We start from the raw sequence: 26,234 nt of genomic DNA, 5'->3' as shown, positions 1-26,234 counted from the left end.
GTCACAATGATTAATTAGCAATGATGTTATGGAATCCCTCTTTCCAGCCAACCTAAGTTACCATCTTATACCCCAGTCAGAATAATGTCTGAGTTGGAATTTCCACTTTTATGCTGGATAAAATAATGCATTATAAACACACTTTAATATAATTTCAGTATTAGGAACTGCACAGAAGCAATACAGCATTTCATATACATTTCATCTACCAACTGTTGCAGCAGCTTTAATGCTAAACATGTTGAGCCTACTAAGCTAATTCTGCTATTCATCCCACAAACAAGGAGCAAAGGCAGGTAAAGCAGTATTACTCATGATTTCTTTAGCTTTCACACTACAGAAAATTACCCCAATAAAGCATTGTATTCCCCAGGTAGTAAGAAACAGGAGGCTTTGTGTCTGACAGATGTTTTGTTTGCTTATTTTATTAACTCACATTTCATAGGCAGAGCCCCCCCCCCCCCCCCGGATTGTTTTCTAGAATAAAGGCTGAAATCCTGTACAGTCATTATAATGTATAAGCACTGCAGTTACAGTGCTACACAATGAATTCTAGCACCACCTCCCCAATCCCCACATACTGAGCAACAGCCACTGTAATCAATGGTGAACTGTTCCCCTATTGCTTGAGAAGCAGCTGGCTGCCATTTTCACCCAATTCTCTGAGTGATTCCGATTGCAATAGGCAGAAACAGAGGCCCTGTCACTAATCCCCTCACAAAGGAGGTCACTAGTGTGAGAGGTTGGGTGGGAACAGTAAGTGATGGGGAACAGACCCCTGTTCATTGCAGCAGATGCTGCCCGATAAGTGGTGATTGAAGGATTTTCATGGTTACTACATAGCCTCTAAACTATGGGCTACATACCGTGAATACATTGCAGTCATGAGTGCATAACTTCAGGTTATACATTTGTATCTGTGACACGTGACTCTGGCCTAAGGGGAAAAATATAGATCAATCCGAGACATGTTTACTCAACAGTAAATCCAGTGAGACATATGGCTGGGTCAATGGGTAAAGGATCACAGCCTCACCTGAATTTAGTATATTCTTGTGGCCTCTTCTTCCATGTACAGTTCTGTAGTTTCCCAACTATTTGCAAATAATAGTCTTCAGAATACCTAAAAAAGATGAAAACATTAGAAACACACTACTGTACTTCATTTTTCTTTTCTTCACTGCCTGTGCAGGTGACATGGTAATCTCTCTGCATAAAAAAGGAGTGGGGACAAGCCAGGTGGACTGACCTGATCTGCTGAGCATTTGAAACTGTTTAAGATCAAACTATGCAATACATTTAGCAAGGTTTTAGGAGTGGTGTTCCTTCAAGTGGTGAAAGATGTCTGTCATAGCACATGATTGTCCTCACTTATGGAACTTGCATTTTTGCATGCTTTGTATTTTAACTGGGTACTGGAAGGTAAACATGGGATTAATTTACAGGTATGATTGCTGGGGCCTAAACTATTGAGGAAATCCCACTATGGGAATGAAATTGAATTGATTATATGGCATATACACTCCATGACATTTAGTTTAACACTATATATTTCAGATGCACTGAACTCTTTTGTCACTTTTAGCCTTAATTGTTAAATGACACTTGCCTGTTCTTAACCAACAGGGCAGCTCACAACAAGAATACATTTTAAAAGTTACAGATACTCCTTCTCCTTACTATAACAAGAAAACACAACCATTTCAAAAGCAGTTAAAAGGACAACAACAAAGAAAGTACTGTATATAGCACCTAGACTTCAAATATTCCTCTTTTACCAATCACTTCATTGCCAAAAGCTGGCCTGAATAAAAAAGCATTTCCCTTCCTGCCTAGAGACAGTGGCAGTCGCAGTCTAACACACCTGGAAGACTGGTACTGTATATGGGGCAATGACTCTGAATTACACCAGGACAAGGACCAGTCAGGATGTAAAGAAAGCTCCTCTGATTAGGACATTTCTTGCTGAACGGCTGGCTGTTTCTTCTCAAGGATACTAGAGTAATTTCTGATGGGGTGGGGGAATCCATCCATCTGACTTGAAATAATCTACAACTGAAGCTCTTGGAAGAGAAGGCTAATATGGTTTCACCTGGGCTAACTTAGAAAACTGCTTGGGTCTCTATAGAATTGCATGCCTTTGCTTCCAAGACTTTTCTTCCAGTAACACTGGCTGCCACAAAGAAGGTTACTCTTAGAATATTTGGTTGTCTCCCCCCACTACATAAAATGTTAAGGCCTTCTAATAGCAAGGAATGGCTACTGGATTGTTTACATGGAAGGAATCTGTAGAAGACCTATTTAGATATCTGGCCTGGAAAACTAGCCTAAATTGCTACAAATGTTGGTTGGATGAAAAATTAATCTTGTGGCTTTTAGGATACTACATTATAGCATACAGATACTGAGCCCATTTGTGTCAGATTCTTATGTGTCAGGATGTGGGACAGCAATGCATTCTTTCAATAAACTTGGGTCCTGGATTGTTAATTCACCAGCATGGCCTCCAAATTTTTCCAGGGGTTACTTGGGGAGGAAATTTCTCCTCATTCCCATGCCATCAGGTTGGTGAATACACTCCAGGTTTTAGTCCAAACTTTAAAGGAAGCATTCCTCCCACTGATAGGGTTCAGCACTTTGGGTAGCTCCTTTAAAATTCAGGTTTTAAACCCTAGAATGGATTTACCATCTCACTCACTTGGGACCACTGCTGTGACAGAAACATCTCTTCCTGTTATCTCAGTGATGTTGAACCAGGTTTTTAAACATTAATGGTGTTCTGAGAGACATCCCTTTGTGAAAACAACATACAGCAGCATACTGCCTTGTATTTTTAATTTATTTATTGGACTCTTTGAACAATTTCAGCATTGTGTTTAGAGACTGGTAATGTTCAGTATTTTTGTAAAACGTACATTCACCTGCCAGGAGGCCTATACACTGAACTGCACATTCATATGTAATGAACTAATGCAAAAACTACAAATGTTCACGCAGAGTTTTTCCCCCTTCCTTTTTGACAATGCACCTTGCAGACTTAATTCAGATTTGAAAAAAAGGATGTGTGAGGCCAGTCTTAAATGTAGTCGTGCTTTAAAAGGCTCCCACTGAGCAATCACTTACATTTCCCTGCAGAATTAAGACTGACGGAGTTCAATGGGATTTATTTCTCATCAAATGGGCATAGGACTGCAACCTAATAGAATAGAACCACAGAGTTGGGAGAGATTGCAAAAGCCATTTAGTAAATCCCCTGCCATGCAGGTATAAACAACTAGAGAACTCCTGAGGGATGGCCATCCAACCTCTGTATAAAAACCATCAATGAAGATTGGCCCACCAGTCTCTAATACAATCTGTTTCACAAACAGCTGTTATCACCTGGAAGGTCTTCATAATATTTAGGTGGAATCCCTTTTCTTGCAATTTGAATCTGTTGGTTTGTTTCTAATTCTGGAGCTGCAGAAAACTAGCTTGCCCCATCTTCTACATGACATCCCTCCAGATATTTAATGATGGCTATCATGTCACCACTCAGACTTCTCCAAGCTGAGAAGTCTTTTCCAAGATTCAATCTAGGCTGTTTTATCACTTCGCTTGAACTGTGTGTATGTGTTTTCAAGTCAAGTGTCAATCCAGACACTATATTCCTACTGAAGCAGATTTTTTGACCACTGCCTCACACTGACTCATGCGTAGTTTGTCATTTAATAAGCCCTGTAATCTTTTTCACATGTACTGTTGTCAAACTAGGTGTGAACCATCCTGTATTTGTGGATTTCATTTTCCCTGCCTAAATGTAGCACCTTACCATTCTCCTTATTGAAATTCATCTTGTTAGTTTTGCCTCACCTCCCCAGCCTGTTAAGGTCTTTTTAAATCCTGATTTTGTCCTCTTGGGTATTAGCTACCCCACCTAATTTGGCATCATTTGTGACAGAGAGTGTGTGCCACAGGTGGAGATCCTGATTAAAGATTAAAGACATCAATAGCTTGAAGAAACAAACTCATAGCTTTATTATAGCATCTCCATTTGAAGTTACTTAGGGCGCTGATCTAATCTAGCTTCAGAGCAGTGGCATCATCCAACTTGATGATACCCGGTGTGTTGGGGGGACTTTTGGCATGCACGCCCCGCATGGGAGCACACATGCACACAAGTGGCAGCCTAGACCAGGGGTAGGCAACCTTTTGGAGCTGGGGGCTGGGTTGGTGTCCCTCAGACAAGTCGGGGGGCCGAAGCCGGGGGTGGAGCTTCCACCATCCGGGGAGGAGCTTCCACCCTCTGGGGCGGAGCCACCCTCTGGGTCGGAGCCTCCACCAAAGCCCTGCAAGGAGGAGGAGGCGTGTGCCCACCCTCTCCTCCTCGGTCCCTTTCTGGACAAACACCCCCAACCTGCATTCCAAAACACACACAACAGCACAGTTGTGCATTTCACATGGCTTTACTTAACATGGCCTCTTGCATATTTCAGAGGCTTATTCCATAACCAAACCCCTTGGGTTTAACACTTAGCATGGTTTAACATGGCTATGCATATTGAACAAGTCAAGGTGGTTTCACCGTTCTTGGACCAAGTGTACTTCTCAGAAGTGTGTACTTGGTCAAGGGACTTTGGTTTTTCTTCACTGCGCATGGGTTTGTAAAAATCACAGCAATTTACATTGGCCTTGCCTCAGAGGCTTTCTGATATCAATATCACCATTAAAGAACCAAAAACAAACAGAAAAGGCACTTTGGAAAGTTACACTCTCTTGGCTTCAGAAACAGTGCGTGCATGCCTCTCAAGCTGACTCATATCATTATCATCATCATCATCATCATCATCATCACCACCACCACCACCACACTATCATTGTCAAAGCAAGGGAGACTTGTTAGCATTAAAAGCACACAAAACACACTTTGCAAGGTGACACTCTCTCAGCTTCTGAAACAGTAGTTGCATGCTTCTCAAGCTGACTCATCATCATCATCACCACACTATCATTGTCAAAGCAAGGGAGACTTGTTAGCATTAAAAGCACACAAAACACACTTTGGAAGGTGACACTCTCTTGGCTTCAGAAACAGTGCCTCCATGCCTCTCAAGCTGGCTTATATCATCATCGTCATCATCAATATCATCATCACCATCACACTATCATTGTCAAAGCAGGGAGACTTGTTAGCAGTTAAAAAGAATGCAAAATAAAACAAAAAAACCCACGTGGCCTCTGGCCACTCACCACCTTCTCCTCTTCCTCCTCCTGCTGCCCCCATCTCCTCTTCCTCTCTCCTCTTCCTCCTCCTGCTGCCCCCATCTCCTCTTCCTCCTCCTACTCTTCCTCTCTCCTCTTCCTCCTCCTGCTGCCCCATCTCCTCTTCCTCCTCCTCTTCCTCCTCCTGCTGCCCCATCTCCTCTTCCTCCTCCTGCTCTTCCTCTCTCCTCTTCCTCCTCCTGCTGCCCCCATCTCCTCTTCCTCCTGCTGCTGCCTCCTCCTGCTCTTCCTCCCTCCTCTTCCTCCTCCTCCTCTTCTTTCTTCTCCTCCCCCTCCTCCATGCGCCGCGCAGCCTGGGGGCAGGATGGAGGAAACAGAGGAGGAGGTGGGCAGCGCGGGGCTGCGCGGAGCCCCGTGGAGCCCCGCGGGGAGGCGGGGAGGGCCGCGCGGAGCTGCGCAGAGCTCCGCGGGGAGGCGGGTGAGGGCGGCGCCGGTCTTCATCCTTTGCCTCCTCCACCCCAGGCCGCGCGGCCCTCCCCTCCTCCGCCGCCATTTTGTTTTTCAAAATGGTGGCAAAGTCTTGCGTGACCTTTCCCGTCCTGGGAAAGGTCACGCGAGACTTCAGCCGCCGTTTTGAAAAATAAAATGGCGCCTGGAGCGGCGCGGAAACGGTGGCAATCGGTGGCAGGACTGCGCGGGGGCCGATAGAAAGGCCTCGGTGGGCCAGATCCGGCCTGCGGGCCGTAGGTTGCCGACCCCTGGCCTAGACAAAGCACACAAGGCCTCGTGGTGGCCCAGAAAGGATCCCCAAGGCCTCCTGGCAGCCCAAGGCCCCAGGAACACCCTGTGGGGTGGGATGGCGTACTGACTAGGTGTCACCTAATCTTCTGGGGTGTCACCCCCCTTCTGGGGTGTCACCCAGTGCGGTCTGCACCCCTTCTAACACACACTCAGTGATGTTACTGCTTCAGAGAACAGCTGAGAGTGGACTAGCAGGGAGACAGGAGGTGGAAAACATCCCTAAGAGTATTAGTTTAAATCAGAGAGGGGTCAGGATAGGTAGACAAGAGGGGGAGGACACTTTGGGTGACTCAAACTGCCTAACTGTATTACTACTGCCTGCTCTGAGGCATTCTTGACTCTTCAGTGCCAAGTATTGTTGCACTTCTAACAAACTGCTAATCTGATAAGCATGTTCTCAATTCCATCAGCCAAACCATAAATAAAGATGTATCAATATTGGGCCCAGGACAAGGCACTGAAGTATCCCATTAGGTACCCCACCAGGATGAAGAAGAATTATTGATGAACACTCTTTGAATTTGATACATTAATTCTTATTCTTATTTTCTTGTACCCCACCTTTCTTCCAACTCAAGGCAGCGAACAACATCAACTAGTTACAAATCTACCCAACAGGAGCATTGTCTAGCCCACATTTTAATAGTGTTACCATTGTGCTTTTTCTTTTCTTTTCTTTTTGCAATAGTAGGCCCATGTTCTTTTCAAGCAGGGGTTAAGCCTTCTAGAGGAAATGATGGCTAATATGGAATACACCTACTTGGTGGTGGGACAGATCTATGCAAAACTGGCCCAGTGTTGAGGTCATATCCCACGTTTTTCAAACATATGAGGCTTAGAAAATAGCATAGGTGGGATTGCTGACCGCTTTTCTTTGTATCTCCCTATTAACAAGTTCAAGCTCTTGGACATGGATCCAGACTTACCCAAACTTACAGCACACTATTTGAAATCAGTTGAACTTAAATCCCCCTGCCTTCATTGGACAGAGCATGGGAAAATGGCTTTTTAAAAAGGGCAACAATTCCTAAAATCTCCCAGACAACATGGTCAGTGGCCAGGAAAAAAAAAATTTTTGGTAAACAAATCCCCCAACAAGCATGGCCATCCCATGAGGTTCTGGGAGTTACCATCCTAAAAAAGGAATGTTTCCAGTGTCTGCTATATAGCCACAAATATGGCTACAGTGCCAGTATAGTAGGACTCTGGGAAACCAAGGTTTGACTCCCTGCTCAGCCATGGAAACACACTGGATGAAGAAGGCTTTCATGGCCAGCATCCATAGTTTTTTTGTGTGTTTTTTGGGCTATGTGGCCATATTCTAGAAAAGTTTATTCCTGTCGTTTTGCCAGCATCTGTGGCTAGCATCTTCAAAGAAAGATGCCAGCCACAGATGCTGGTGAAACTTCAGGAATAAACTCTTCTAGAACATGGCCTCATAGCCCGAAAACCCACAAAAAAAACAATGGATGACAGCTTCAGAGGAAGGTGATGGTGATCCATCTAACTAAATGTCCAGGGTAGCACTCCCGTAAGTCTGAGCTGACTTGAAGGCACACCACAACAACAATTACACAGCAGCCTGTAAATTTCTGGCAGGAAACTTGTTAACTCATAGGACAGGTGGTTTTTCTTCCCTCTTTGGCCTTGTCTTCTGGCCTGTTACAGTACAGAAGTGGGGATGCTGGTGATGCAAAATATGGTGAAAAGGGAAGCTGGTAAAAAAGACAAGCATTTGGCATAGTCAGATTGGTCCAGAAGTAATATAGGAAGAGCATAATTTGCTTGTTCTTAAAATAACTATTTCAGGGTTATGAACCTCAGCAGAGCACAGGCTGAGAGATACATTCAAAGCAGAAGACATTTTTTTTTTTAAATCCCATCATTTCAAGTTAGCTGAGTTTACTAAGCTACTGCTTACATAAAAAGTATGGTAATATCAGTGTCACACTATGGTTCAGCCAAGCAGAAAAAATACATTAAGGGGCTGTGGGGAAAATTGCTGAACAGTTCTTTTCTTTGGTGTTGAATATCATCATACACTACAAAATAATTTTACTTAGAAGACAGAAGCCTAAGGGGAAAAATCTCTATAAATTAAGGGGGAAAGGCTTTAAAGCTGATATAAGAGAGAGAGAGAGAGAAGAGAGGAAAGAGAGGGAAAAGTGACTTGAGGCAATTCTGCCATCTAGGGGAAACTCCTGCAAGGTTCTAAAACAAACTATTGCCTGAGGACATTTGCTAGCTGGAGATCAGAAAATGAGAACAACTGTCAGAGTCTGGTAGAGATGTCACTGGACTGGGAACATATTAGAAAGCCACAGAGACACCGTTCGGCTTCAAAGAGCATCAAAGAATTCATCCTCCGCTCCGGCTCCATGGTCAGATGAAGGACCTATGTATTTTCCCATAGTCTAGAAATCATAATGCATGTATAACATGAAGGAGAGGGAAAGTATGAGGAACTAAGAAATGGCTAGACTGATTCAGTATTTAATCAATCATATTTACGGAATTAATAAAATTGTGCCCATCACCTAATAGACACAAAAGGTGATGCAGAGTAAAAAGAATAATACTGGAACTTCACAGAAAAAAATGAAGATCAAAACTATATTGTAAAATCTGTAAGCAGCTGCAGCAACAGAATAAGAGCTGTAGTAGATTAATCAGACCAAAAGCCATATTAGTCCAGCATTCAGCTCCCACAGTGGCCTACAGGAAGCTTGCAAGCAATTTCACTCTCCATCTTGTATTCTCCAGCCACTGATCTAGAGGGACACCTTCCTTTTAATCTGAAGATGATAGCTAGCCATCCAGAGTAATAGCCACTGATAGCTATACCTTCAGTGAATTTCCCACATTTTTTTAACGCTTAAAGTGAAAGAGTGGAAAACTGTCAAAACCCCAGTAGAACAGGTAGTATGTCTAAAACAGATCAGGAAATAGTCAACCACGCCTCCCTTGAGATGGAGTTTCACACAGTTAGGATGCTGCTATCAAAAAGGCCCTGTCTTGGGTGCTTCCCAATCTAGCCTGTTTAGATGACATGACATAGAGAACTCCAACAAGGACTGTAACTCAAAGCCCAGAAGCTTAAGTACATTAGTTCAACGTACCCCCCCTGCAAGTCTTTGTTATAACTTGGCAAGAAGACATGTCACTGAGAAAGGAAACAATTAGGGAACCAGATGACAATGAGGATACCTTTGCATTTCTGCAGGATGACAGGGAAAAGTGGAGCTAGTTCTTGTATCTACCCCAGTAAGTGTCCTTATCGGCTTGCTAAAGCAATCTGTGGACACTCTGGATACGTTGCCGTACAGCTCCCATCATCCCCAGTCAACATAGCCAATGATTTCTAGGGATTTGGGAAGCTTCAGTCAAGCACATCTACAGGGGAGATTGGGACAGGCTTGGGTAACAGAAAAAATGAAAACGATGTTTGAAGTTAATTTTTACATTTTTGTCTTCTTACCCAAGTGTGATATAGGATCCTTTGCTCCCCCCCCACCCCAATCCCTTGTGTTGACTGCTGATCAAAGAACCATGCATATTTATGCAAAGCTTTCTCTGACTAGAGTCCTTCTAGCCCACAGGCATTATAAAACTATTTCAAGAGGCTCTGTGAGTCTTCTCTTCTCCATCCACTTTGTTCATTGCAATGCAAGGACAAGAGGACATGTCACTGAGAAAGAAAACAATGTTTGTTTGGTTTGCCTTAGTTACACATAGGTGAAATGTTCTCTGAGTTTTAGAAGATTTACTGAGGTAGCCCAAGAATTCCTCTCCCCAGATGCACTTTTCACTTGATATCTCTCACTAACAGCCTTATAGGGATGGCCTATATATGCAGCAGAATGAGACAGAAATTAGGCAGTGGAACACTGGAATTGGAAAATTAACTTTGACCATTTCAGAGAAGATAACAGGTGAAGAATCACCTTCTCCAGTCTAGTACCTTCCATGCACTGGAATATAGTCCTCACTATCCCTCTCCCGCAGGTCACTGGGTATGCTTTCTAGAATGATGGGAATTTTAGTCCAACACATGTGGAAGGCGCTGGACTGAGGAAAACTGTAGAAAAGAGTACCTGCTATTTTTGAATACATGTCAAAGTCTGATGAGAACTGGTGCTGGTTTATTTTTTATTTTACCTATTCATAAGTGGCATAATGTTCCAAAACACCTAAGCTGTGTACAAAAGGAAAACACAATAGCAACTACCTAATTTGAGCATTCCCTAGCTATTTATATTGGCATAGGCCGTGGCAGCATCAGTGAAGCAAGGGAAGTACTGTAGAAATAGGCTGCTCAAAGCCATCAGATTTAGTTTGCCTTCATTCACCACCACTGAACCATTAGCACCACTCTGTACACCATCACTGCAACCATTAGCAGCAACAGGATTCCAATCCAGAAAATCATTAGACATGAAACTTACTGCAGTGGTTAGGCTATAACAATGGGAGGGTGTAAGAAGCTAAATCAGGTTGTTGTTGTGTCCTTTCAAGGCACACAACAACAACCCTAAGGTGAATCTATCATGTGCCTTTCTTGTTTAAAGGGGGTTTGTCACTGCCCTCTTCTGTGGTTGAGAGTGTATGACTCTCACAGTGGGTTTCTATGGCTGAGTGAGGATTTGAACCATGGTCTCCACCACACTGGCTTAGGTAGATCAGACAGGCGGCAGCTAGTACAAACCTATAGTCCATCTGGCTCCTATTTTTCTCTGGGTTCACCCAAAATATCTGGCACCAGAAAAAATTCTTCTAAGTTATCTTTAGTTTTGAAGTGTGTCAAAGCAATTTCAGTCTACGAGTAATAAATCTTCTACATCAAACAGGCTGATTGGGCATTTAGGTATGAAAAATGATGACTCTGTTCTATTTCCTTACATTCTTGGCACTTTCGATCCCTCTCCCTATGTGCCCCATTTATCCTGAGGTTTTGAAGTGATTATAAGCAGCAGCTTTTCCACCTACACATCTGGTCTTGAGCCTAATATACTCCAAAAGAAAATCTTCAGCTGAGCTTCACTTTGTGCCACAAAGGTTAAATAAAATGAATGAGAGAACGATGCTGCTTGTGACAATCGGTGCAGTGCTGTCCACTGAAAATGTATTTATTTTTACCTATCTTTTGATCCATTGGAGGTGCCTAAGGTAGCTATTTCTCTGCAGACAGTGGTAAGACATCAGGGAAGAAAACCAAATCCTGTTGTGCAATGAAGCAGATACCTTCTAGCACTGCATGGCTTTGCGACTCTTATTGTTAACCCACAACGCCTGTCTGAATTCAGCAAACCTTCACACAGGGCAAGGTTGGAAAATGGTATTTTGCATGACCTGGTTGAGGCTTTGAGCATTAACAGCATGCAGTGCTATGCAACACCCATTCAATAGGGAACACTGACAGATAAATGAAAAGTCTTCCTATGTCCTACTTTTAATTTCTGAACATGAAATAGCTTGTGTTGATCTCTAAGCATCTATTTGCTTTCATATGTAGGGCCTTTATTTTTAGACAGAATCCAAACAAGTGGAAAGGATTTCATTTGACAGTCTTTATTGGTATGTTGTCATTCTATTTCCACTGATATTTCAAAAATGTTTAATTTTTTTCACTCAAGAGAGCTTTTAAAAAAAAATAAAATACAGAGGAAGTGTGCATTAACTCAGTCCCTTCAGTGCTCAAGAGATGACAAATATGTTTAATACCCAACCCAATACCTATACAGCAGATCAAGTGAAGTGTTTTGCTGAAATCTGGATAAATGGCATCGCCAGGAAAGAAAATAATTGTGGCATTTATAAACCTCAGTCTTTTATACATTCTAAACACTTCAAAGACACACCAGCCTAGTTAAAATGGAAGAAATAATAAATACCATTTGTTTATGCCAGTGTCCTGTGACCAGGTGTACCCCACATCCAATTCTATGAGAGGATAGGTGGGCCATACCTTGAGTAATAATTGATTAGAGAGCAGTATCTTAGCAATTTAGCAGCCCCCATCATCCCTTACCACTGGTTAGGTCTGACGGCAGCTGCATTCCAACAACAGTGGGAGGACACACTCCTCTTTCCTTGATCACCATAGAGGGAAGCAAGTAAGCCAACATGGTGTAATGCTTTGAACGTTAGACTCTAGGAGACAAAGGAGCAAATCCCCACTCAGCCATGGAAATCAGCTGGATGACCTAGGGCAGGTCACACTTTTTCATCTCTAGAGGAATTCAATGCAAAAGTAGATAAATTTTGCTAAGAAAATCCTAGCACAGGGCTGTCTGATATAAATCAGAGACTGTTTCAAGGCACATAACAGCAGCAATAATAACGAGAAAGCTTGAAGGGCAGTGACACTGACTGGACAGTCAAAAATTTAAGTCAACCAGAATTCAACTTACAATGACATAGGTATATCTGTAGAACATGCCATGAATTCAGATAATGAAGAGATGTGAATGGGTCATGAAAAAATAATGGGGCTTCATGACAACACAGATGTTTTACACACATAACATGCCATTTTAAATTCCTGTAACCCAAGTGTCAAGATGAGGGGAAGGCAACCTGGCACCCACTTCACATTATGGATTACAGCTTCTATCATCCTTGATTATTGCCCATGCTATCCGGGACTGATGTGGTGGTAATCCAAATCATTTATGCAAAACAGACGGAGGGCTGCAGCCAGTAGAGTTTACTGGTAGCTATCCATGGTCCTGACAAAGTCTTCCTCCATCTGGACCTGACTTGACAGATCAAGCTAGATGCTCCAGAATATGACTTTACTGATGCAAGTCTTTTTGGATGGGACTTTAATCTGACCTGCTATAACCTTAAATAAATCAGGCTGTTTCTCTTTCCCTGACGAGTCCCAAATACTAATAGAACAGGATAGTAAAGTAGTTCATGATTAGGAAACAGAAACCACCACTGTCGGTAAGCAGAAGATGAAAGGAATCTTTCCCTCCTTTGCCCCCAGGAGGCAAATGGGTGCCCTATCCAGCACTTTGCAAATGTGGTTGTTCAATGTATAGGCTGATTGCTGCCTGACATCAGGACCACCTCTGCAGTCAACAATCACACACTTTTATCCTGACTCTTCACTGCAATCTCCCACCTCACACAGGGACAGGCAAGAATCCCTGCCCCATCATCCTATGATGCAATGCAAGAAAAATTATTGAGGAAAACATTTTAATGATGGACTGGGACTGGGCCGAAGGGTGATCCAAAGATACCCACATACTTTAGCTTAAAAGTCTTACTGCCACTAATGAAGTTTTGGGAGAGACATTTCGTTAGAATTAGGAGAGAGGCAGCACATACAAAAGCCAGGAATCATCCAGTGGGTGGTATCATGGGAAAGGGGACATGTCAGTGCCATTGCTGAGATTGGTGTCATCTGGTGCATGGAGAGGTGAACTGTCTTGCCCTCCCTCCCCATTAGCTCCCCGCTTGCACCACTGGAGGTGGGCAGTGATGCAGTCTCTGGAGGGCCTATTTAGGGTCTGGTGCAGCTGCTTGGGTAAGCAGTAAAGGGAGAGGACACAATTTCTTTAAAAATTGTTTTAAACTGCTGTTTGCTTCCTTGAGTAGGAGAAAAGTGGGATATGTGAATAATAATAACAACAACAACAACAACAACAACAACAATAATAATAATAATTATTATTATTTCTTACTTGCCCAGGACCTGCACCAGTCCCTCCAGGTGTACCGCCCCACCAGGTACTACCCCCCTCTGGGGTGTCACCAGTGTAGTCTACCCACCCACCCTGAACTCCTAGTGATACCTCTGGGTCATGTTTAGTTGAGGAACTCCAGAAGGCCAGACTGGAGCACAAAAAAGAACAGAACCAAGCCCAGAAGTCGAGGTTATCCTTCCCTGTTATAAGATATATTGTCTATTCCAATAAAAAACTCTGAGACTCAAGTCCTCAGTTGTCTCTAGTCACCGCTTGCTGGTGAACACCAGGAATGAAAGCAGAAACCATTGAATGATGAGGCAGCTGCTACTGTCCACCATGTTATGTGGTGTGTCTTATTCCATTGTGATTTGTCAGAGCAATACTGAATGTGTGATCTGGCTTAGAGGCTTCTTGAGTGAGTGATTTACATGCTTAGACAATATGCACTGATCAAAAGTATGAAAAAGCCAGAATGGAAGATCTGTTTTGAATTTCCCCCCCTGTCATAATGATACATTTTGGGGAAAAACATGGGTGAAGGGAGGAGAGAGAGAGAGAGAGAGAGAGAAAAGACATCTCCTAAGCATCCTCAGCTGTAAATGAGACATCTTACTGAAATAGGTTATGGTAATTTTTGCTTGTTTAAACCTGTAATATAAAAATCAATACATACAGAAGAAAATCCAGCAATAACAACAAAGAAAAGCATTGGCAGTTTTCTGGCAGCTTGCTCAGCACTGTGAATAGCCATATTAACATTTATGAGCTTTATGTATGGAAGTATTTCAAAACCAATAGTACTAAGGCTCAGTAGAGGGTAGGTGCCAAAGGAGCCCAGAGCTGAACTATAGCTGCCTGAATTCCCTAGTGTCTATAGCTCTCTTCCAAAAGTATTTTTCCCATGTTTGATATGGCTAGGTCTCAAAGGAATTGCTTTTGTTTCTAAACAATAAAAGTATCATAGAAATGAGAATTCAGGCTTGATCTGTTCAAGGACCCATTTCTTTGTCTTTTTGGCTGTCCATGGTATCTTCAGCACTCTTCTCCAGCACCACATCTCACATGAATTGAGAAATACAATGGAGGAATACAATGACTTGTACAATTCTAATTTTCATGCCCAGTTGTATATCTTTACACTTTAGGATCTTTTCTAGTTCTTTCATAGCTGCCTAGTCTTCTTCTGACTGTTTGACTGCTACAGCACTTGAAGTGATGTCAAACTGCATTATTTAATACAGTGTAGATGCACCCTGAGTCAAGGCATATGGCAGCCAAGTTACCACCTGAGGCAGAAAAGCCAAGCCTCTTCCCAACACAGTGAATAAAACAGAATGAGAACAACAACAACAACCAGCTAACAATTTGTTGCCCTATTGCGACCCCCCTCCCTAATCCCCTTCCTAATGGTATGGCTCCTTGAACATTTTCTGCTGAATTCTATTGTTAGACCTGATTAGCAAAGACCCATTGAATTAATGGGATTTATCTACCATTTACCATTCAACAATTGATTCAGTGAGTTGCCTCTAACTGGAACTGATGAATAGGATTCTGATCCTGGACTATCCTTGGCCAGCCAACAGAGAATCATCTTCTGTCTGATGTATTTTAATTCTGGCTCAAGTCCCTGGCTTCAGCACAGACCCACAGGACTCTGTGTACACTCCAGGAGTCAGATATGGTCACTGCTTGACCAGCAGGTAGAAATAAGTAATAAAAGTAAATCTAGTCAATTACTTTTGCAATGACAATGATGTAACTAATATTACAATTGCCACAGACCTAAAGATGACACTACAATTTCTGCCAAGCAACTGTAATAGTTTAGTTACTTTTATAATTACAGGGTGCATGTGACCTAGTTAGGTGTATCTGAACCACTTGCCAATGGCTTACAGCTTTTCTTACATCTTCCTTAAAAGTAACTAAAATTAACAATTTTTATTACTTTAGAATAAGGAGAATGTAAAGAGCTACACTGAAAGTTATAACTATAGTGGCACTTCACTAGGCCCTTGGAGCTGTAACTATATCCTGCTACTTTTTAAAATAACATTGCTATTAGCCTTAATTTAAACCTGGCCTGCAGTGAACATTTCAGACATGGAACTACTGCAGCCACATATTTGACTTTTGGGAATTGTGACCCATCATTTTGGCTGTAAACCAAACAAATTTTGAAACAGAAGCAGACGTCCTACCTTTTCTTCTTGATGGATGATGACCAATTGTTGTTCCACATTTCTTTGCATTTTGAGCCTTGCTCAGACTTCTGAGTCCCCGTTTCATTAGGAGTTGTTCTGTTTACATAAAAAGGAAAATCCATCTTTGAAAGAATAAAAAATGGTCTTGGCAACAGCACAATGAATTGCTGTAAAGCAAAGATAAGCAGCAGCTAGCTTTTAAGGAGGGGAAGAAATCTGAAGTCTGTTTCACTTTCATTCTGCAGTTTCAATCTAGAGAAGGAATGCTTTGAGTTGCATACTCCATTTTTTAAAATTAGGTTCTGCTTGTATCGCTCAGTACATTGTGTTGATTCTGATGTAAATCAAAAATGTATTTTTCTTTTTAAAAAATGGAACTCACATATAGCATCAATATAATTTCATTTCAGAGACATACTGGGGTATTTTAAGAATAAATATTAATGGCTTTTACAAAGCTTCTCTCAAGCATAAATGTGAATTTCAGATAATACCATTGTAGTTTATTTATTGCATTCATATCTCACCTTTCTCCCATGATGGAACACAAAAGTGCTGACATGGGTGGTCTCCCATCCGCACCATGGTTAGACTCGAACTGACATATGTAGCTTCTGCAAACTCCCTCCACTATTATGTTTTTGAAGCCCACGTTCTGAGCCTTTGAAATCAGATTCACATTTCAAAATGGCAGGAATATGCTCCAGGCACAGAATTCCATTCTATCTACTTTCATCAGAGCATCTCACCTCTGAATGATTGTCTTGGGTCGGTAATGGACTGGATGAGGGAAAACAAACTCAAGTTGAATCCAGGTAAAATGGAGGTACTTGTGATAGGGAACCCCGATCCGGGGAAGGAGTTCCATCAACCAGTCCTGGACGGGGTCACACTTCCCCTAAAGGACTGTGTTCACTGTCAGGGAGTACTCCTGGATTCGTCCCTCCAGCTGACATCACAGGTGAAGGTGACAGCCAGGAGTGCTTGTTTTCAACTTCGGTTGATTTGCCAGCTGTGACCCCACCTGGACCAGGGGGACCTTGAAGCATTGGTACATGATTTGGTAACCTCTTGACTTGATTTCTGCAACATGCTCTACATGGGGCTACCCTTGTGCCAAGTTCAGAAGCTTCAGTTGATTCAAAATATGGCAGCCAGATTGATCACAGGTACTTCTAGGACTGACCATATAACACCTGTACTAAAAAAATCTTCACTGGCTGCTGATTAGCTTCCAGGCGCAGTACAAGATGTTGGTTATTACCTTTAAAGGCCTATGTGGCTTTGGCCCAGGTTATGTGCAGGAACACCTCTCCCCATATAGTCTGCCCCGCACTCTCAAGACATCTGGGAAGTTTTTATTACAGATACAAAAAACTAGATTAACATCTACTTCCCAAAGATCTTTCACCTCAATTGCTCCAAAACTCTGGAATGACCTGCTGGAGGAGATGTGTCATATTGCCACCTTAGATGCTTTTTAAAAAGCCATTAAGATCTCTGCCGCCAGGCTTTCCCATCAAAGCTGACATGAGCAACATGCTTATCTTTCTCTCTATTCCCGACTGTGTAAGAGATGAATCTGAATCTTAACTCTGGTTTGGCAAGTATATTGTTTTATATTGTATCATATTATATTGTATTATTGTGTTATAGGAGGGATATTTTAAGATAATTTTAACAGTTGGAATTTGTATGATTGTATGTAATTTTGTTCTGATTCCACCTTGATCTGTAGGAAGAGGCGGGAAATAGAAATAAATTATTATTATTATTATTATTATTACTATATTGGACTACAGTTTACATCAACCTGAAGCAGCATGGGCATTGGCTTGTTAATACTGGACTTGTAACCCAAGACTCCTTCAAGGCACCATATTGGAAAAAACTGGCCCATATATTACATTTTGGTCTAATCTGCACTGCAGAAATAATGCAGTCTGACACTGCTTTAACTGCCAGGGCTCAATGTTATGGAATCCTGAGATTTGTAGTATTGTGAGATATTTAGCCTTCTCTATCAGTGAGCTCTGGTGCCCAACAAACTATGGGTCCCAGGATTCCATAGGATGGAGCCTTGGCAGTTAAACCAGCATCAGACTGCATTATTTCTGGAGTGTATATGAGATCTTAGTCATCCTCTCCCCTAAATGGAGTCCATAGTTTTCAAGGTGGGAAGTAGGACATTTCCAAACCTAGTTTTACCTCTAGGGGGAAAAAAAAAAGAGGGACAGTGGGACCCCACTGTTGCTGGAAGCTGGTTCCTTCCACATTAGGAGTGGGGGCACCCAATCTGTCAACCCCCCCTAGAAATTAATGACAGATACACAAATATACTGGATATATTAAAAGGCTGTGCTAAAAAATCAAAGGACTGTTGAGAACTGGTGCTTAAATGGGGATGGCTCATGGTAAGTCAAATGGCAAGTAGTGCTTAGATTGTAGCTGAATTAAATAGCATTAACAGAACAGTACAAACAGCCAGAATCAGAATGCCAGAACATAATCGCTTATGAATGAATGCTGCATATTTACAGCTACTCCAGCATGATGTGCTGGAGCTGCAAAACTATTATGCTGTCATCAAAAACAGGTACATCAGCTCAAATATTTGAGAAGAGGATGCAAAGCCAAAAACAGGGCTAGAGTAAAGAAACCCCAGCTACCACTACAGCTACCATTATTATGCCTAATAACAGTGGCAAACTTTACATAAAATCAATGATTATTTATAGCTAAAAAAAACAAATAGCCCAGAGTCACAAAGCTCTGGCAAGACTAGAGACTAATAATGGGTTGTTTTTCTCCTCTTATTTTTTAATTTTTTAAATTACTTTTTAAATGAAATTATATTGAAAATATATTTTAAGTGGTTATAATTGTTTTTAACCATGCTTTTAAATAATATTGTTATTTCTCTTTTAATTTTTGTAATCAATATTTCAGCTGTAATTGTTTTTTAAACTATTGTAAGCTACCCTGGATTCTATTTTGGGAGAAAGGAGGGATACAAGAACAATAAATAAAACAACAATAATTTTAATGTTTAAATCCTGGAATCATTTATGCACTTGCATACTTGGGAAACATGTCATATACAAAAACATATTGCATGGATCTCACTGTAATTTTTTCTGGATATATAAGGATGCCAATGACATTCACCTCTACAGAAAGTGATGACAAAAATAGGACCATAATACAAATTCCCAAAATCCAAATACTACATGATACCCCCAAATGGTTGCTATCTATCTATCTATCTATCTATCTATCTATCTATCTATCTATCTAAATGCAATACAGTTTTCAGTTTTCAGATGTTATGTGACTCTAACCTTTTCAGCACGTTAACTCTTTCTTCCTAGGTGTGGATTCTAGCATTTCCATAATTCTGGGACTGAGTCCAGTCTTATCATCCAGACTATAAATCAAATTTAAAAATAGGGCCAATATATACATCTTAAAACTCTTTATCCAAGGCAAGTCCATAATATTTTGCTACATGACACAAAGAACAGAATGACACTTCCCCCATGGTCTTGGTACAGAAGCAAGTAAGATTGGTGACTGACTAGGGTCCAAAACTCACTGCAGAAATAATAATGTTTTGGACCTTGTATTCCTACACAGCAGGGGATGGGCCAGCATTCTGAAGTCTACTTGAGAGCAACTGTCTAATTTAGGAGATACAGAAAAGGACTGGTGTCGGACACAGAAGCTCTGTCTTTCCTCACCATTTTCTCACACCTCAACAAGGTCTGCCTGAGAAGCCTGCCTTGACTAATGGCTGGAGTCAATATCTGTTCCTATTACCTGTATTATATCATCTCCTCTCCCCTTTCTTACACAGAACTTGGAAACTGTCTCTCTTTCTTTGGGCCAGTAACTCCCAACATGCTCCAGCCGCTATATGGCAGTTCTAAAAAGGAAATTTTCTGAACTGTGGTTATATACCAGGCATATGTGTAGCTGGATCTTGCACTACTAAATGGAAGGACACCTGATATGGCATCCTTCCAGAAGAAAATGAAAACAGGCCTTTGGGGAGTGAATCTCTAAAAAGAAGAGGCTGTTAATAATTATGCTATACTGGAATAAATGGACTGGAATCATTGTGCCATATTTCTTTTTTTTTTATGGGTATGTTTTAGTTGCCTTTACTGCTATTGGTAGTTTAGTTATATTTTAATGTTTGTATGTTTTTAATTGACAGCCTAAATACCCTCAAGGCAACAGATCCTGTCTGATCTTTAGAGTGCTTAGGTCTGGGTCAGCTCTGGTTAGTACTTGGATGGGAGGCCACCAACGAATATCAGGTGCTAAAGACTATATTTTAGAAGAAGGAAATGACAAAACTTCCTCTGAGTATTTCTTGGCTATGAAAACCCTATATGAAATTAATGGGGTCACCATCAGCCAACAGGCAACCTGAAAAGACACACACACACATTTTTATTGGTGTCTGGTTCAGGTTTGTAAGCTGCCTTGAATTCTAGGAGAAAGAAAGGACAGAAAACAACAGTTGCATGTCCCTTCCTCCCCAAATAAAGAACTCACCTCCTGTTTGTGGTGTGAATATCCTACTTACCTTCACTCCCACCCCCAAACTGGTACACTGATCAAGCTGTATCATCCTTCCATCTTATTGTGTTCCTAACATTTTTGATTAAGCCAACTTCTCTATACCATTTAGAAGCATTATCTCTTTCTCAGTAGGATACATGCTTTTAACTTCTTAAGTATTCTGCTGCTAATTTTGTTGAATTAGATAATGAGACTGCTTTGCTGTTTTAGGGTTCATGACACTTTGATTAATAAGGTAATATGCAATCTAAATGGTGGGTGAATGGACCGTAAAATCTTAAACTGCAGAAGTAACAATTTGTCTTAAAACATTAATCATGGCAACTTTGTACGGAAATGCTCTGACATTCATTTGGTGTTTTCCCTTCCTCCCCCACCTGCCAAGCAGAATTGCTACCAATTCTCATACTTAATCAAGACTCCATCTTCAGCTATCTTCCTTTCCACACTCCAAAACCTGTCTCATTTGGCATATCCTTTGTTAGCAAACACAAAACCAGTGCAATTTGATTCGAAAAGGAGAATCTGACCTTGGAAAAGGTATGGGTGGGCTCAACAAACAGGTCACTCTTCTCTAAGATGAAGGTAGGTACAGATCAGCTGGCGCCTGTGACTAAAAGCTCGTTCACACTACACAATAATGGAGCCATGATTCTATTTTAACTGCCATGGCAGCTTCCCTCAGAATCCTGGGATTTGCAATTGAGGAAGGGTGTTGTTGTTGTTTTTTTAATTCTCAACTGGAAAAGTCCACTGCCGCCTCAAACAACAAACTCCAGGATTCTATAGGATATTGCCATGGCAGTTAAAGTGGAATATAGCAATATACTCATGTGGTATGAATGGGCACCAGGAGTCATAGGTCTTGTCTTCATTAGCCAGAATGCTCTGGGAGTAGTCTGGAATATCCTAGCCCTAGAGCTACCCTGACTTTCTCCTGTTACCTGGCCCTCCATTCTCACATGGCAGGTGGCTATTTGCACATGCATGCCACTCTGCTACTCAGTGCATTCACTCCATCATTCCTTAAAGTAACTTGTTTTTGAGGTCAGTATGAGGCGATCAGCAACAATTACATGGCTGGATGCCTCGTTCTAATCTCAGAGCGAGTGGCTGGCAACAGTGGTGGATCTGCACAGCAGCTGACTGGAATGCACATGCTGACAGCTGCCCCAGTGCAAGAACGGAGGGCTCCAGATCTTCCCAGATTTAGTGCAAGAGATAAACTTTGAAAAGGGCATTCTGGTGCTGAACCTGCCAGACATCATCCAAATTATTCACATCAGAACGGAGGTTTGGGCCATGTGTCATTTGAACAAGATGCCACCAGAACAGCGGGAAAACAGGCCTTTTAGCCCATGCAGGCAAGGCCTCAATCAAAGGACTGCTATGGGAGGGGAATATTTTCCATACTGAGAGCTGGATCCTCCCAGGGTTAATCTGACAGGACTTCAGGTCAGTGGTGATTGGGACAGAACCTAAAGTGAGGAGCACAATTTCTCTCTTTCTCTCTCCCATCACTTCCTTCACTCTCTGCACTCTACTCTCTGCAGAGATTGGCAGTTATTTTCTGGAACTACTACTAATGTGACTTTGCGCACATCATCAAAAAAAGACATTTAAAAAAAGGACAAAAGAGGATACTCACTTGCATAAAAATGCTATAGGTTAATTTATACGCAAAGGTACAAAATTAGAAAGAATCTTTTTTAAAAAGGGAACTAGAATTACTGTACAACAATTTCATCTAAATAGGAAAGATTACTGGTAGGATCTGGTAACCTCTGTGCCAGCTGAAACTGTGGATGAATAACTGCAAGATCCCAGCTCTCTCTCTCTGCCCCTTGTGGTTCTTTGACTGAGATTCTGGATTAAGAGATCTCCTGAATCTGATCCATCTGATAGTATCCTCCTGATACGTAGTTTCCTGTTCAACCTCTCCCACACCCCACACATGTTCTTAGCTGTTTCAGAGCCCCAAAAAGACCATTTTATGGCTGGTGGAGTTCAAGGTAAGAGATAGAGAAGTGTCCAGCTCTCTTCCTATAGCTGGACATACAACAATGGCATAATCTATGGAGATTTTCAGAGCATGCCTAGTACATCCTGGGAGGATGCCTAATGCTGCATGTCTAGCTGTAGAAAAATAGCTGGATGCTTCTTTGCACTCTTCCACCAGCCAAAAGATGACTATGTGGGGTGCTGCTGCAGCAGAGCAAAGGTGATGTTCGGGGGATGAGATTATGGTAGTTGCACATTTGGTACAGACTTCCAGCTTCTGCAACAACCGAAAACATAAGTTACAATGGCATACGTTGGACTTATGCCATCATAACTCACTAACAGTCTGCCAGCCTTTATCTTTAAATCAGACATAAAATAGAAAAGCTCTTCAAACATAAGGCACTTTTATAAAAAGGGCTGTCTTTAAACAGCTTTTCAGGCAGGAGGCATCCTCTGTAAAATAAGACATACAACTACATCTCCCAAACGACTCCCAAAATTGCTAAATAACTACAATGCCCTGAATGCCCCAGTGAGCACAGCCAGGGGATTCTGGGATTTGTAGTCAAAACCAGTATCATTTCAATGTTCTGTCTTTCTCTACCTGTCCTCTTCTGCCACCACCTGCCTTAACTGTCCCTTTCTCTATTTGCCATTTGCTTTCTCCCTCTGCCCATTTTCCCTTTGTTCCTTATCCTTTTCAGCAAAGAAGGAACAAATGGCTCTTGCCAGAGGTTCTTTGCATCAGTCTTTTACAGAAGGCTTTTGAGCTTAGGCCCCGGGCTGTCTAAAATTAAACAAGGGACTTTTTTCAGCTCTAGGGCTACAGGTTGCCCACCTCCAGGCATAGAAACTGAACAGCTGAGCAGGAAAACCTCCAACCTGTAAGTTCTCCTTTTTTCTCCTACAGTTTAGGTAGCGCAAGCTTAATGGAGTCAGCTCAGCAAAACAGAAGCCTAATCAAATCAGAGCTGTGCCCAGAGGGAACAGCACACTACTCAATGCTGAATGGACAGATAGTGACTTTGACTTCAATGGATAGTAAGAACGTGATTTCCTCTGAGGAAATCCAAACTTATTTGTACAGCCAAGAATGAGCCAAGTGTGTTCCTCAAGATGCAACTCCATTGCACTGCCTATGATCCTGCATTGGTTGTATGGGCTAGAATTGATTGGTGTTGCAGTCCAACAACATTTGGGAGACAGCGGTTGCCCACCCCTTGTGTACAGCATGCTTGTATGTGTTCACAGAAACTTCACCCATGGGGAATGAAACACTGCAGACCTTGCAGCTAAGCTCTGTTCTAAAATAAACCCACTCATCTCCATTTTTTGCATCTCAGCCAGGGGCTTTCAGGCCAGGTCCAGATCAGATAAGAGATAATGAGAGGCACAGAAAGGCCTCATGGTGAACTAGATTCAAGATCAAGCTGGCTTATTAGACTTCACTGGTGAGAGTGTTCTTTAGCAATAGCCCAAAGAAGAGCTTAGAAACGTTACTGTTCCAGACTGCAGTGATCAGTCAGAATCCTCCAGTATCATGGGCATGCTGACTGTATGATTCTGAGAGTCACCATCTGAAAAAATTAACTTTTCCAGACTCTGGTCTGAAATAAATTGCAAGATGGCTATCTTGTAACACAAGGCAGGTATTTCAAGCTTTGCCTAGCCTGAGAAACACTGCTTGAGCATCATGTTCCAATGTACAATGATAAATTTTGTCATAAAGAGGGAAATCTCTGAGCCCATATGAAGCACAGGTTGAAGAATACTGACTTGGGATATTTGGACATGTTGTTGTTGTGTGCCTTCAAGTCATTTTCGACTTATGGTAACCCTAAGGCAAACCTATCATGGGGTTTTCTTGGCAAGATTTGTTCAGAGGAGGTTTGTCATTGCTTTCCCCTGAGGCTGAAAGCATGTGACTTGCCCAAGCTCACCCAATGTATTTTATGGCTGAGATGGAAATCGAATGCTAGGCATCAGAGCTGAGTCAACACTCAAACCACTATGCTATGGTGGCTAAGTTGCCTGAAATGGGATCCACACAGCTGTGCAAAGAATTCACCCTCCAAATGTATTGGACTAAAACTCACTTCATCCCCATCTTATGTGGCCACCTTAAGAGAGGACTGACCTTACTAAGCTTTCCCTTGCATTTCAGGTAAGCAAGGATTCCCTCTTGTGTGCTTACACAAGAAACAGAACCCACACTGCCAAAAGAAATCCCACTGGCAGATTTGTCTTCTTTGGTCAGATCAGGAAAGGCTTGATCTGATGGTGAATCTTTTGACAGCAGTGAGATAAAAACTATCAGCTGATCATTTGATACATCAGAGCTGGGCAGAACACAGATGTTATTGAATTGCAATTCACAGCACCACACCTTTGGCTACTGAGAGCTGCAGTCCATCTGTGTCTAGAGGACTGCATGATTCCCTGTAGGAGATCATACTGCTCTGAAAGTGACCACTAAGGAAAGGCTATCTCAAAGGCTGGCAACCATGCAAGTATCACAATGGCCAGAGCTCAGGAAATTAATTCTAAGAAGAATGTAAACTGTAACATACTAAATTTATCTGTATAACTTAAAGTGGATCTGCACTGAAAAAATAAGGCGGTTTGTTACCACATTAACTGGCACGTCTCCATCCTACAAATCCTGGAATTTGTAGTTTTGTGAGGCACCAACACTCTTCGCAGAGAAGGCTAAAGATCTAGTAAAACTGCAAATCCCAGAATTCCAGAGGATGGTCTAACAGCTCTTAAAGTGATGTCAAACTGCTTATTTGTACAGTGCAGATGCACGCTAAGCAGCAGCAGGATGGTACTCTGGGACCCAGATAATAATTTCACAACTACTTAGTTATAAACAGCTTTGGCATCTATATTCATTCTTGTTCCAAGTTACTTTCCAAGTTCTGGATTTGCCTACATGGCAGACTCCATTGGCACACTACAGACCAGACAGATTCTAATGGGTCAATGAAAATGTAAATATGTGGCAGTGTAGAAACAGAGCCATAGCAGTAAATCTTGTTTTTGTTTTTCCATTTTGGCTGGAGGAACTGGAACACAAGTAATAGCCTGATCCATAGTTTTTTGTGGGTTTTTTAATGCTATGAGGCCATGTTCTAGAAGAGTTTATTCCTGACGTTTCACCATCAGTTGTGGCTGGCATCTTTCCCAGAGCCAGCCACATAACACCAGTGCTTAAAGATCTGCACTGGCTGCCTATTCGCTTCCGGGCGCAATACAAGGTGCTGGTTATTACCTATAAAGCCCTAAATGGCTTGGGCCCAGGATACCTTGAGGACCGCCTCTCCCCATACAATCCACCCCGCACTCTCAGAACATCTGGGCAGCAGTTATTGAGGGTTCCAGGGGCCAGGTTAGCCTCCACGTCTAGGATTCACCATCTCGGCCCCGACCCTCTGGAATTCTCTGCCCATTGAGCTCCGCTCGGCCACCTCCCTGGCCCAGTTTAAAAGGGGCTTAAGACTTTTCTGTTCAAATCACCCTGACACAGGCCCCAATTAGTTCTCCCTCCCCTGTCAGCAGTGGCAAGCTGGCTAGATTGTTTTAATGTAGATTGTTTTAATGTAGTTGTAAATTTTAATGTAATTGTAATGATTGCTTTTCTGTTGATGTTTTATAATGTTGTACACCGCCCTGATTATATAGAAGGGCGGTATAGAAATAAAATTTTTATTATTATTATTTATTCTAC

At 42.0% G+C, this 26,234-nt stretch overlaps 1 protein-coding gene across 4 annotated transcripts in view; it reads right to left on the bottom strand.

The window, feature by feature from the left end:
- The window catches only part of ST8SIA6 (ST8 alpha-N-acetyl-neuraminide alpha-2,8-sialyltransferase 6), a 57,186-nt gene that overhangs the window by 22,722 nt on the left and 8,230 nt on the right, over positions 1-26,234 (bottom strand). For 2 of the 4 annotated variants that reach the window (XR_006104635.1, XM_042475105.1), the window contains exons 3-4: positions 15,908-16,006; positions 1,037-1,123 (exon numbers count right to left, since the gene is read on the bottom strand). Coding sequence is in view for 3 of the 4 variants with exons in the window: in XM_042475105.1 (XP_042331039.1) it covers positions 1,037-1,123; positions 15,908-16,006 (186 nt within the window). In the remaining variant the exon portion in view is untranslated. Of the gene's footprint in view, positions 1-1,036; positions 1,124-15,907; positions 16,033-26,234 lie in introns of all 4 variants that reach the window. The other 2 variants (XM_042475107.1, XM_042475106.1) reach the window with 2 other exon arrangements.

This window comes from Sceloporus undulatus, chromosome 6 (genome assembly GCF_019175285.1).
Source record: "Sceloporus undulatus isolate JIND9_A2432 ecotype Alabama chromosome 6, SceUnd_v1.1, whole genome shotgun sequence".
Classification (NCBI taxonomy): Eukaryota; Metazoa; Chordata; class Lepidosauria; order Squamata; family Phrynosomatidae; genus Sceloporus; species Sceloporus undulatus.
Note: the sequence above shows the minus strand (reverse complement) of the source record. Positions and strands in the feature narration are given on the sequence as shown.